General features: G+C 36.0%; 1 protein-coding gene across 7 annotated transcripts in view; it reads left to right on the forward strand.

Annotated features, from left to right (window-relative positions):
• Kiaa1109 (KIAA1109 ortholog) overlaps positions 1 to 14,583 on the forward strand; it is a 175,251-nt gene that overhangs the window by 120,729 nt on the left and 39,939 nt on the right. For all 7 annotated transcript variants that reach the window (XM_042692995.1, XM_042692996.1, XM_042692998.1 and 4 more), the window contains exons 52-58: positions 2,316 to 2,560; positions 5,079 to 5,184; positions 6,786 to 6,883; positions 7,073 to 7,258; positions 8,233 to 8,401; positions 9,696 to 9,907; positions 11,794 to 11,992. In XM_042692995.1, the coding sequence (XP_042548929.1) occupies positions 2,316 to 2,560; positions 5,079 to 5,184; positions 6,786 to 6,883; positions 7,073 to 7,258; positions 8,233 to 8,401; positions 9,696 to 9,907; positions 11,794 to 11,992 (1,215 nt within the window). The remainder of the gene's footprint in view (positions 1 to 2,315; positions 2,561 to 5,078; positions 5,185 to 6,785; positions 6,884 to 7,072; positions 7,259 to 8,232; positions 8,402 to 9,695; positions 9,908 to 11,793; positions 11,993 to 14,583) is intronic.

The raw sequence follows: 14,583 nt of genomic DNA on the forward strand, positions 1-14,583 counted from the left end.
TCTCTATCTGGTTTATTCACATATTTCATTGGAACTAAAGAATTAATGTGATTATGCCAGAACTTACTTATTTGTAGGATCTATTTTGAGAGTGTAAGGATACTTAAGCAGGACAATCACTGTAGGGCAAGTGTGCCTTCAGTTTAACTAAGGAACACAGCTATTCTCCACAGAGCGTGTACTAGTTACTCTTCTACCAGCACTACTTGCGTGTTCTTATTGTTCTAGTTTCTTGGAACCACTGTGTCCAGCTTTTATATTGTTGCTTCTTTTTGTGCTGGTCCTGGGGTTTGAACTCAGGGCCCTGGTACTCTGTCCCTGAGTTTTTGTGATCAAGGGTAGTGCTCTACTACTTGAGCCAAAACTTTCCTTCTGGCATTTTTGATGGTTAACCTAGAGGTAAGTCTCATGGACTTTCCTGTTTAGGCTGGCTTTGAACCTTGATCCTCTGATCTCAGCCTTCTGAGTAGCTAGGATTAGATGTGAGTCACCAAGACTTGACTTATATTAACTTTTAAAACAGTATTTTATCATGATAAGTTAACTTTTACACATGTAAATACATGTATTTACATAGTTATCATTATATATGGATTCCTAGTCCTAGAATTCAGGATTTTTCTTAATAGAAGTTTTGTAGTGGTTGTTATTTGTTTCTGAACATTTACACCTGTGTATCACAGTTCCCAGGTTTGGCAGTAAGAAGTACTACTGGGCTTTCAAGTCTTGGAGCCTAATGTAACAATGTGTTGGACTCATTTGGTCATTTATTCTAATCATTGTGAAATACAATGGTTAACAGAAGCAGCAAGTCAAAAAGTAGATAAACAGTTTAGAAATAGAAAGATGGAAATATGTAAGAGCAGAAAAAGCGTACTGTCAAATGATCCCAACAGGGTAAGAAGTATAATCATTGAAATGAAGGAGAACAAAAGAGTAGAAGAATGCCTACATTAGTGATAGTGGATGGATTATAACTGAGGCCAAGGATTGATTCTGCGTGGATGTCCTTATTTAGCAGTGCTGGCAGGAGAGGTGGTGGGATACAGTTCTGACCTCTTGCCCTTTTAGGTGAGGGCAGGTCCCTGTTGGGACTAGAGAGTGAACAGAGATTAGGGTGGTGATGGTAACTATTTTGTAGATACCACAGTTGATAAGTATTTTTGTATTTATGACTAATGCATTTTAAGGATAAATATTATTGTAAGGCAGTGAATATGACCTACAGCAAGTAATTCTTGATGAATATTTTGAAAAATGAGTTATTTCTGCTTAAGAAATAAATTATGTATATGGATAAAATATGGTACTTAATGTCTTTGAGTGGAGACAACTCAAGAAAATTAGTACATTTTTCTGTACATGTGGTTGTACATTACATATGTGATGGGAAATAATAGCTTTTGATTATAGTAAGGTTTCTATTACACCTTCCTGCCTGCATAGACAGTTGGAGAACTATAGGCTGAACAATGGTGCCTCTGTGTATGTGTGTACACACGTTTGTATGTGCTATTTAGTTTACTGTAAAGAGTAAACTAAAATTCCTAAAATCCTTATTTGGATAACATATCTTTACTTGGTGTACCAGTGGGTAATTGTCCCATTAAAAATTGTTACGGTTGGGGCTGGAAAGGTGGCTCAGTGGTAGAGCGCTTGCCTTGCATGCATGAGGCCCTGGGTTCAATTCCTAAGCACCACATAAGCAGAAAAAAGAAAAAAGCCGGAAGTGGCACTGTGGCTCAAATGGTAAAATGCTAGCCTTGAGCTGAAGAGCTGAGGGATAACGCCCAGGCCCAGAGTTCAGTCCCCACGACCGGACCCCCCCCCACCAAAATCGTTAAGGTCAAGGAGGGGTAACAATGCTCAATAGGAAATTTATTCATTACTTTACTCATGTAACTGTAACCCCTCAGTACAGTATCTTTACAATAAAAAATATTTTAAAAAATTAAGGTCAAAGATGCATGGGTTTATATAATTTTCTGATTACATTGAATTTTCCTTGTATGTATTAGAGATTTTTTAAAGAAAAATGTGAACTGATTTTTCATTACAACTCTTCTTTTTGTTTTGCCTTCTATATTGTATATTTGTAGGTGATTGTCTAATATTTAATACAGTGCTGGGAACCTACCATTCCTAATAAATAGGAGCTTAGTAATACTTGCTGACTATTTCTAGTAACCATATATTAGATTTTAAAACATGAGGAAATTTGAAGTATTCTTTCATTTGTTTAAAAGATATAAAAGTGAGAAATTAATGCATGGATAAGTACCTGAACAAACAATAACTTTGCTTTTCTCTTACAGGTGCACAGACAAGGTTTACATTTGAATTGCCAAATCACAGGCTGCGTTTTACTTCAAAAGTTTCTGCCACAGATATGTCAACCATTCCTCCTTCTGCCAGTCTTAACCTTCCTCCTGTTACTATGTCAGGGAAATACATAATGGAAGAACATGATAGTTACTCAGACCAAGTGTGGAGTATAGATGAACTGCCTTCTAAGCAGGGGTACTATTTACAGGGAAATTATCTACGTTGTGTGGCAGAAGTAAGTTTACTTTGATATTTTCTTACACTTTGTAATTAAAGAGTTTCATATTTTAGATGCACCAACATACAAGTGATTCAGACTTTTAAATCACTTGTTCCTATAAAAGCTACTGAATCAACAACAAAAGTGCCTCTTTCCCTGCCTTTCAATGTCTGTCTCTTTCTCTCTTTTCTTTGAGGTTTAATTGAAATATACTTGTTAAAAAATACCAATAGTCATCTTTAAATTTATATTTTTTACAGTGGACTAAATACTTACCTTAAAAATTATGAGCTAGGTATTTATGGCTCATGCCTGTCCTCAGGAGGCTGAGATCTGAAGAATAGGGTTCAAAGCCAGCATGGGCAGGAAATTCCATGAGACTCTTATCTCCAATTAAATACCAAAAAAGCTGGAAGAGCTGTGGCTCAAGTGGTAGAGCACTAACCTTGAGTCAGAAATCTCAGGGACAGTACCTACGCCCTCAGTTGAAGTCCTATGACTGGCACACACACATATAAAAAGATATTTAAGCAAATAGTAGCTGACATTCAAAAGCCTTATACACATTGATTTCTGTAGTTCTTAAATCAGCTCGTGAGGCAAATAGACTTGATTTCATTTCTTAAGTGGAGAATTTAGCCCTTATGATGTAGTATGGCTCTTATAGACATACAAAAGTATTGAAGATCATATAGAAAAATAAAATAGATTTATAGACTAATTTCTATACTAAGGTAAGTTGGAAGTTGACAAACCTGATTCCATCTGTTTGTTTTTTTTTTTAACTTCCTAACTACAACTGTCAAATGTAAAAAGCATATGGACACATGTTTAGTTCAATTTGAACGTCTCAAAGGAAGTTATTTTGAGTTTTTTGATAGAAATATTACAGTTATAGGGAACATTTCCTTGTGTTCCTCTTCCAATTTATGTAGTAGAAAATTGAAGCTGAGAGAAAACAACTTTCCTTTTTAAAGTCTCCCAACCTTTAAATGAAGGAGACAGGACCTCTCTTCAGTAGTTTTCCTCTTCCAGGCAGCACAATGTATGCTCACTCACCTCATCAGTGTGGTAGAAACAGTTACAACCTGGCAAAAAATAAAATAAAAACAATTTTCTACTGGTTTTAGAATTTTTATTGAAATCTGAAGCATCTATAAGATATGTGAGTTATTTTATAAAAATATTACTGTTGCAGAAGACATATAGTCTGACTTTAATTTCTTCAGATCCTACTTAGCTTAGACCTAAGAGTTGGAATTTGTTTATGTGGAAAATCACTACCAAACAAAGCCTACAAAATTCTAACAAGTCAGTGATTTTCTTAAAAGTTTTAAAGTATTTTTTTACTTGTGCTTTGTGCTTTGAAAATAAGTATCCCATACTCAGTTGAGCAATAAATAGTTAAATAAATCTAATGCAGTATGTTGCATATTTCCTCAAGGATATTGGATGTTAATAAAGGAAGAAAGTTTGTAATTCAGGAAGAACACAACCTCAAATTTAGTAAAACATTAATTTCAGACACTTCAAAGAGATCTAAAATTACATTCATCTTACATCTTACAATGGCCCCAAATAGACATCTCTGCCCTATTTACCATACATTGTACAACATAAAAGCATTCTGGCTTTTTGGTGGTTAACTGGAGATAAGATTATCGTAGACTTTCCTGCCCAGCCTGGCTTAGAATTGTGATTCTCAGATCTCTGCCTCCTGAGTAGCCAAGATTATATGTGTGAGCTACCAGCACCCATCAGATAATTAATAGAGATAGGTTCTCACTATGTAGGCCAGGCTGACCATGAGTTTGCTATGGCTCCCAAGCCTTTGTTCTTTTAATTTTTGATCCAAATAGGAACCCTCCAAAATTGATGTCAAGTATGAACTATTTGCCTTAATCATACAGCTGTACTTCTCCTATCATCAACTTTAATTATGAACTATTTTATCTATTTACTAATTTTTGCTAAAAATTAATGCCTTGAACAAATAATACAGTACATATTATATGCAACTTTTTCTTGTTTGCTAATTTACTCAACTATAGTCTTGAGATCCAGGATTTTTTTCTTCACAGCTGTATCCTTAGCATCTAACATGGTACATAGAGTTAATTGTAAAATGATCAGTAAATAGTGAAATAGTTAAATAAATGTGCTTTCATTTGTAGTGATGCTTGTCTGTGCTCTAAGAGCACAAAAGAAACTATCAAAAATAAATTTCACTTTATGCAACATTTTAATTGTGAAATTAGCGGGTTATATAATATTTTACTTGTTTTCAAAAGATCCCACCTTATTAAGTATGTTTATCCCAGTTTATTATGTACCTTTAAAAAAGGTGAATGGCTCTTATCAGACTATTAAAGTATTAGAGAGTCTGGAATTTTAAACTCTTCTTTACTATATTATTCTCAAATAGTTTGTAGACAATTATTTCCTCAGAGGTTTGGATACTTTTTAAAGAAAAAAAATAAAGCTGATAATGCATTCCATAGTGTTAATATAATACTTTGATTTTGTTTGGCAGGTTGGGTCCTTTGAACATAATCTTACCACAGATCTTTTAAACCACTTGGTGTTTGTACAGAAAGTGTTCATGAAGGAAGTTAATGAAGTGATACAAAAAGTTTCTGGTAAGATGATGTAAAATGATCTGCTACCTTTTAGTCTAAGTTTTTATTCTCATTTGCTCCATAATGTTCTACAATTTGAAATAAAACTTGATTGACACAAAAGTAGCAGTAGTGCATAGATATGCTCATCAATCAGTGATAAAAGTTTTCAAATAATGACAAACAGAGCATAAGCTTAAGTTTTAGAAATAGCATTGACTAAGGCGAACACTACTAGAATGAGTATAAGATTTCTAAGTGATGTTGCAAACAGAGGGGTTGTATTTGAATGAAATTTGGGAATGGAATTAGTGTATATCTAGGATAGTCCCAACAGAAGATCACAACAGCTCAATAGCCATATACACATAACCATATAAAATGATGCTAATCGAAATGAACTCCAAAATATGGGGGAAAAAAAAGAAATGATGTGACCAGAGTGGGCAGAAGAACTTCCTTATTGTAAGTAGAAGAGATGAAAAGCTAGTTTGTTGTAACTCTAGTTCTTTTGTGGTCTGTAATCAGAAAAAATGAAAAATAACTCAACAGCTCTCATCTTACCTATACAATCTCTGAGATGATGGCAAGCTCAATATACATACAAAAAGATTAATAATTTTAATATGGTGTGTTTGAAAGTATGAAGAAAGGTTTTCAAATCTAGGGAGTAGGTAGAAGTACAAGTTGTATTTTAATTAGTTCATTACTTTTTGTATAGCACCTGCATGGGCAAAATCATTTTTTCCCCCAGAGCTGAGGACTGAACTCAGGGCCTTGCACTCGCCAGGCAGGTGCTCTTCCACTGAGCTAAACCCCCAGCCCCAAAATCATTTAGGAACTTTCCCACCAGGATGCCCTACCCACCACTGTTTTTAAACTTATCAGACTTACTATTAACATACATTAGCCTTATTTTACATTTCTCCACCTTTATCTTTTTTTAATCTTTTTTGCTTGCAGCACTTCTAAATATATCCAAAAATGTTCACATTGTTGCAGGGATGAACAGTTTTACTTTTTTTGCCTCAAAGTGTCTTAAGTTTTATAATCACCTATTCGTTTCAGTTGTGTGTCTGTTTAAATTAAGCTTTATAAAATATTCTTAGTAAATATTCATCTATGGAGCAGACTTATCCTTGCCTTATGTATGCCTGCCTCAGGGAAATGTAACTTGATTGAAGATTGCAACTGAAGAATACCTGTTCTGCCAGGTGTGGTAGCCACATGCTTTTAAGCCTTCATCCTACAATGTGGACAGCTGAGGCGGGGCAGTTTCAAGTTAGGGCCAGCATGAGCTATATAGGGAAACCTGGACTCAAGAGCAAAAAAGAAAAAAGACCTTTTAATAGAGATTTTTTTTTTTAATTTTTTATTTTTTTGTCAGTTGTGGGGCCTGAACTCTGGGCCTGGGCCCTGTGCCTCAGCTCTTCAGCTCAAGGCTGGTGCTATACCACTTGAGCCACAGCACCACTTCTGGCTTTTTCTGCTTAATGTGGTGCTGAGGAATTGAACTCAGGGCCTCATGTATGAAGGCAAACACTCTTTTTAAATAGACAAAACAAAATTGTAATATTTCTCCTTGTGAATATGGCCAACCTTTTGTTGTGTAACCTCTTCAGGGGGAGAGCAGCCCATTCCACTCTGGAATGAGCACGATGGAACCACGGATGGTGATAAGCCCAAGATTCTCCTCTACTCCCTGAACTTACAGTTTAAGGTAATACTGATTAACAAAACTTACCTTATTTTCTAATGCTGCCTGCACTTTTATCAGCTCTTTGGTTTCTCTTAGACAGATTTCACACATGGTTATTTTCTTCATCTTATATTGAATAATTGCACTTGAGCAAATGCATGTACATTAGTAATTTTGTTTCTTTTCTTCTCTTTGTGATATAATCTGTAGGGTATTCAAGTCACAGCCACAACCCCTTCCATGAGAGCTGTGAGATTTGAAACTGGATTGATCGAACTGGAACTTTCTAACCGACTGCAAACTAAAGCCTCACCGGGAAGTAGCAGCTATTTGAAACTGTTTGGTAAATGCCAAGTAGATTTAAACTTGGCCTTAGGACAAATTGTCAAACATCAGGTGTGTATAGAATCTCCTCATACTAGACCTCTTGCTTTTCAGTTTTGCTTATCATTTTGAACTACTTCCAGTTATGAATTACTGTGCAGTACAAGTTCCTACAACTAGATTGTAAATTCTAATGAAAATTGATGGTAAGGCCTTTCCTGTTTTACTATTTCATTCCTGTGACAAATATTACAGTCTAGTGCTCAGATCACATGAAACTCCTCTAGTATCTTCATAAATACTTGTTAGTGATTTTTAGTGTTAAAAGTTTTTATTTCAATGTCTTATACATTCATTACCTAAAATGTTACTAATGTTATAGTATATTTGCAGATATATTTACAAGTTATATATGTACACATATATACTTTTATGTTAAAGGATGTACATAAAGTTTTATTATATATAATATATATACAAAGTTTTTAAAAATAGAAGTTAATTAGGCTCATATAATTAACTTTTGTTACTCATGGGATTCTTGGTGTAGTTCATTTGCTAAAAATTACTGTGTAGACAATCCTTCTTTCCCTCTTTAAAGAATTAAAAATGCCAATCACGGTTTTAAAACAGAGTGGCTACATTAGAGATTATGTTGAGAAAAAAATTCATAGGAATTTTTTGTCATCTCTGGAACAGCAGTCTTGGTGGTTTTTTTTTTTCAACTGAAAGCATGTTTTACTAGAAGAGGTCTGATTATTTTGAAATATGTAATGTATCATCCTATTACCACTGGTAGGAACAAAAACCCAGGGCTCACTAGCTTGGATAGCACTCTACTGCTGAACCTCATCCCTAGGTCCACAGTCACCTCTGATATGGATGCTTATGTTTTCTCCTAATCTTAACAATTATGGCACAGAATATGGAATGGAGGAAAATGTACCATAATTCTTTTGGTGAACAGTGTCATTAATGATGCTTAATTTTATTAAGATATTTTTTCTATTATTTTGGTTATTACTACACTTTCCATTTTGTTTTAGGTGTATGAGGAAGCTGGTTCTGATTTTCATCAAGTTGCCTATTTTAAAACTAGAATTGGCTTAAGGAATGCCCTTCGAGAAGAAATCAGTGGTTCTTCAGATAGGGAAGCTGTGCTTATTACTTTGAATAGACCAATCGTTTATGCACAGCCTGTGGCCTTTGACAGAGGTAAGATTCGGGCAGTCATTATCTTGTAGGACTGAGAAATGCCTTGGTAATGCTCACAAAATCAGCTGTGGCTTTCCAGAATAAATACTTGACTACTAAATGTCTTCTACATGGGAAAGCTGTATTCTCACTAGTATTAAAGGCATTTTACATGTTAACATTCTTTTGCTCTGTACCTGGAAAAACAGATATGTCTGACTTTATATTTTAATGTAAATACTAAATCTTTTGTTTTGGATAATATACTCCTTGGTGTTTTGACACAGGTTTATTCATCTTATGAAGGTTTACTGGTACCAACCAGAAGTAAAATACAAAATGGACTGCATGATGCCTGCCCTTAAGAACATAGTCCAGTGCAAAAGTGGTCAACTACATGATGGAGTTCTAGAATCTGAGGGAGCCTGTAACTTCTTATGCTTCTAAGAGAACAAACTCTTCAGATTTAGCTCTGAGTTTAGTGTTTACCAGGGTTACAAGACACTAGAATTTCTGTTATTTCCCTTTGTATCCAGGGCCTAGGAGAGTCCTGAATATGGTGAAAACTAAGCAAACATTTTCCAAATAAGAGAGGATAGTGTATGAGCACAGAGATCTAAGAAAAAATAGCAGCTTCCAGGAAAGAAAGTAATAGAAAAGAAGGCTGAACATTCACTAGGGAATATGGGCTGTGTAAATATGTTCAACTTGTATTTTAGAGGTTAAAAAGAACCACTTCTAAAAGCATTTAAGATTTTAATGGGTAACAGTCCAACATTGTTACTGATTTTCTTTTGCTTCATCCTGTATGTATGGTTTTCCTCTCTCATTTTCCCAGCCTTTCCTCAGCTTCCACAAGCTCATCAAAGTACTTTGTACTCTTGGTATATGTCACAGTTGCTACTCTTCCCTCCTGCTTCTGACTCTCCTGTCTTTACCTTCATTTTAGTATTCTTCTGTACATATACTTCGATGAAATGAAGAATTTCCATAGAGTTTTTTCTTTTAACCAGCATATTCTTTGCATCATGTACCTATTTTAAGATAACTTTATAAAGTAGTAACAGTAAACTCTACAGACAAGGACCATGCCTTTTTTCATTATACCGTCTCCATGCCTGCCATGGAATGAGCATTATACAAGTCAGAGGACCTGAGCCCATTTTCGCATTAATTTTCTTAATGCTACCATTTGGGAGTGGGGGGAGGAATAATTTTTACCAACCAACAGGGTATTGCAGCTGTTAGATTAATTAGCCTAATAAATCTGTTACAGTATTAATGTTAATTTCTGCCCTCCCTTAATTCTCAAAAGCGGTGCTGTTCTGGCTGAATTATAAGGCTGCATATGACAACTGGAATGAACAACGGATGGCTTTACATAAGGATATTCATATGGCTACGAAGGAGGTGGTAGATATGCTACCTGGTCTCCAGCAAACATCAGCACAGGCTTTTGGGACACTCTTCCTCCAGCTGACTGTGAATGACCTGGGAATTTGTCTACCTATCACAAATACTGCACAGGTACAAAAAATCAAGTCCTTTAATTCCTTTAATTAAATCATTTAATTCAGGATTAAAACAAAAATCTCCTCAAACCATTTCTATGAGTAAAAGCCATTTCAATGGGTAAAATAATACATTTTAAACAATTTATAATTTGAGTTTGGTACGGAGGATTGAACTTATTCAGCTATCATTCATTTGGACTTTCCACTGCATGAGAGTTCTTGAGGCACTCAGGTAGGTATGCTTCAGAATAATGGTGAGGTTCACACCAGCAGGCTGACAGTGGCCATCCTAGCTACTCAGAAGGCTGAGATCTGAGAATCCTGTTCAGGCCAGAACCTGACAGGCAGGTTCTCCCTGCCTCAGGCAGACAAACACAAGAGATTCTTGTCTCCAGTTTACCACCAAAAAGCTGAAACTAGAGGCATGACTCAAGTAGTAGATCATCATCACTGAGCATAAAGGCTGAGCAACAATGTGAAGATGGATACCAGCATCAAAAAAATTGATATATTCGATAACTCCTATTTTTTACCTTTATTAAAGCTTAGTTTTCATAGTCATCTTTTTTTTGTTAAAGAAATCTTTGAACTATAAAACAAAAGAACATTAAGAGGGCTAGGAAGGTGGCTCAGTGGTAGAGGGATTGCCTGGCATGAATGAGGCCCTGGGTTCGATTCCTCAGCACCATATTAAGCAGAAAAAGCCAGAAGTGGCTATGTGGCTCAAGTGGTAAAACGCTAGCCTTGAGCTGAAGAGCTGAGGGTCAGAGTTCAGGCCCCACGACTGACAAAAAAAATACATTAAGAGTGTTAGTTAAGGGCTGGGAATGTGGCTTAGTGGTAGACTCCTTGCCTACCACACATGAAACCACGGGTTCAACTTCTCAGTACCACATAAATAGAAAAAGCTGGAAGTGCCACTGTAGCTTAAGTAGTAGAGTGCTAGCCTTGAGCAAAAGAAGTTCGGAGACAGTGCCCTGGCTTTGAGTTCAAGCCCCAGGGCTGGCAAGAAAAAAAAAAAAAGGTAACCCTTGAAGAGTGCTAGTTAATAACCTTATCTGTAATATAACAAGGAATTATAAAATTCTTTTTTTTTTTGCGGGGGGGGGGGGGGGGGTCCGGTCGTGGGCCTGAACTCTGGGCCTGGGCGCTGTCCCTCAGCTCTTCAGCGCAAGGCTAGAGCCCTACCACTTGAGCCACAGCGCCACTTCCGGCTTTTTTCTTTTTGCTTATGTGGTGCTGAGGAATCGAACCCAGGGCTTCATGCATGCAAGGCAAGCGCTCTACCACTGAGCCACCTTCCCAGCCCTGGAATTATAAAATTCTTATAACTGTTAATATTAGCTAATAGAATTGAACATACAAGTTTTTTTATACACCCAGATAAAGAAGAATGTTTTCAGGAATACATACATACATACGCAAGAACATGCTACCACTACCTATCTGCCCAGGAAATGACATGCAACAATCACATATAGAGATTTATCTTTTCTGTTAAAATTTTCCTTAAACTGTGGCCAATCATTGAATTACTTTATATTTTAGGATTCTATTTGTCAAGACAGTATTATAAACCTCCTTTGGGTTGAGGATAGGGGCAAGGAGGTCCTGCATTGGTGTATTTGTGTCTCAGGAAATGAACTATATAGGCTTTTTATGGGACTTAGTAAGGCCACGCCCACACAGGAGAATGTAAAACCACGTAGAGTGTAAAATATAAGCTAGTTACAGAAAAATAGGTAGTAGCCCTTAGCAGACTAAGTAAGAAAAAAATGAACATGACAAAAGCATTTCACTTTTAAAAACTCTTTCTCAGCTGCTTTGCAATGAGAATTTCTAGGCTTAAACCTTTCTAGTGTCCCTTTCTGAGTCCCTTGTTGTTTGTGTATCATACAGTCCAATCACACTGGAGACCTGGACACCGGCTCTGCGCTGGTCCTGACTATTGAGAGCACTCTCATCACTGCCTGTTCCTCTGAGTCTCTAGTCAGTAAAGGGCACTTCAAAAACTTCTGCATTCGTTTTGCTGATGGTTTTGAGACATCATGGGATGACTGGAAACCGGAGATTCGTGGGGATCTGGTAATGAATGCTTGTGAGTGTCTTTTATTTTCTATGTGAGGTTTAGAATTATATGAGCTTTAAAAATCTCTATCTTTACCATGGAAGGGTGCTCAGAGGAATATCCTTAGACTTTTTGAAATAAAGACTATTTGTAGTTAATGGTAATGAACCCTATTTGTGCAAAACTACAGCTTTCGGTAGTTTGGATAAGTAAACCAACCTTTTTAGTGCTCTCTAACATCTGAAACTTTGCTTTCCTTCCTGATTTTTGTGTAAGTGATCTGTGAATGGCAAGATAAACCATTTTCCTCCTTAGGGATATGGAAAGAAAGTACTAAATAAAAAGTCATCCCAACTTAAAAAACAGAACAAGGGCTGTGGTGATGCAAACTACTTAAGAGGCAGAGATTGGGAGGATCATGGTTTGAGACCAGCCTGCTCAAAAAGTTAATGAGACCCCATTTCAACAAAGAAGCCAGGCATGATGGAGTACAGCTATAATCTCATGTACATAAGAGGGTTAGGTAGAAAGATTACAGTCTGAGGCTGACTCTGGACAGTAACATTAGACCTTATCTGAAAAACAGTTAAAGCAAAAAGTTGGAAGCATGTGTGAGCCCTGAGTTCAAACTCTAGTATTGCCCAAAATGAAAACATTAAAAAAAAAACCAAACCCTAAAACTCCAGCCTTAATAGTGACAGGAATATGTCTATAGGTCCAAATTTATAGTATAAGGTACAGATTCCTCCAAATTCATAGTACTCAAGATTGGGTTTAACTATAGCAGAGTTTGTGGTTTATTTATAAAACTTTTAAATATCACAATTAAACATCCTAATGTTGAAGAGAAATTATACTTGAAAATTAAAAGACTATGAACTGAAATTCCTCAGCCAATCTTGTAAGTCAATTTTTTTTTCTTTTTTCTTTTTTTTTGTTGTTGTTGTTGGTCGTGGGGCTTGAACTCTGGGCTTGGGTGCTGTCTCTGAACTCTACAGCTCAAGGCAAGTGCTCTTCCATTTGAGCCACAGTGCCACTTCTGGTTTCCAGTGTCCAGCTCAAATAATTCTTTTTAATAGGTGCTATGCATTATTTATACTATTTTCCCCTTTCTTAAAAAAATAACTGCCGTGACCTGGTGGCTCATGCCTATAATCCTAGCTACTCAAGAGGCTGAGATCTGAGGATCCTGGTTCAAAGCCAGCTTGGGCAAGAAAGTCTGTAACTCATCTCCCATTAACCACTAGAAAACGAAGTGGCGCTGTGGCTCAAGTGGTAGAACGCTCACCTTGAGCTGAAGAACTCAGCGACAGCACCCAGGCCCAGAGTTCAAGCCCCACAATAAAAAAAAAAAAAATCACTGTCATTTCCATCTTTTGGCTTTAATCTTCTTTTTTTCTTTTTTGTGCCAGTGCTGGTCCTTGAACTCAGGGCCTGGGTATTGTCCATGAATATTTTCCCCCTCCTCAGGGCTAGTGTTCTACCACAGCTGCACTGTGGGCTTTTTTGGTTATTAATTGGAGATGAGAGTTTCATGGACTTTTCTGCCCAGCTGGCTTTGAATCATGATCCTCAGATTTCAGCCTCCTGAGTAGCTCCAGTGCCTGGCTTTTGGTTTTATTTTTTAAGGCTAAAATTAAGCCTACCAATTTTTATTGAGGTAATATCTTTGCCATCCTTGCATCAATGAAAATATAATATGTGTGAAAGGAATTATGTAGTTTTCTTAGTTTATTGTAAACAAAAGAGATGAAAATAAAAATATACACCTCAGACTCAGCATCAAATCATACTCAGAATGACCAAGCTTTCTTTTAACAATGTAGAACACTAACATGCTGCAGAATATTTCATGATAATTGGAATATTTTCTTTTGGATTTTTGAGTACCAGATGGCTTGATTTTATAACCTATCATTGCTTGAATCTTGGGAGGAAGCCAGAGGAAGATAAGATAAATAGTAGTTTTATTGACATGTAAAATGGACAAAATTGTTTTATTAGTAGTAAGGATATTTGCATGTAACATTCATTTAGTATTTTGGAAAAAAAGAAATAATAATGGTTAAATTTCAAGGGTTTTCATTTGTGCATTCTTCAATTTGAGAGGCAAGCTATATAGGCTTTTTTTTCTTTTATTGTAACTGTGTTTAAAATTTAAATTGAGTACACACCTAAGACTAGATCCTGTTTTTTTTCTTAGAATCAATATATGAGACACTGGTATTATACAGTTCAAAAATAGGTTTTATTTTAGAGTTTTTGGCAATATCTTTTTTTAAATATACATAAGTAGAAATGATCACTTAGTAACAAATAGATCCTGTCTTACAAACTAAGTCATACTGTCTATATTGGGAAATTTTCAAGAGCAGAAATACCAAGGTACCCAGAAAAGGAATGGCATGTCTAACTTTAAGTAGTATTTGGATACTAATTTAGAACTCAGAGGAGTTATTAAAGGATATTCTGTTGAATACTATACCTGTCAAGTTTAGATTGATAGTTTCCATGAATTACTGTGAAAGACTTTAATTCTATCTTTAGATTTTTTTTGTTTAAAAGTTGTTTCAAGGATGGTATATCCTTTACTATTTAAAATTGTTGAATGTAACCTCTTT

The sequence above is a fragment of the Dipodomys spectabilis genome, unplaced genomic scaffold (assembly GCF_019054845.1).
Source record: "Dipodomys spectabilis isolate Male_0828 unplaced genomic scaffold, ASM1905484v1 ptg000162l, whole genome shotgun sequence".
Classification (NCBI taxonomy): domain Eukaryota; kingdom Metazoa; phylum Chordata; class Mammalia; order Rodentia; family Heteromyidae; genus Dipodomys; species Dipodomys spectabilis.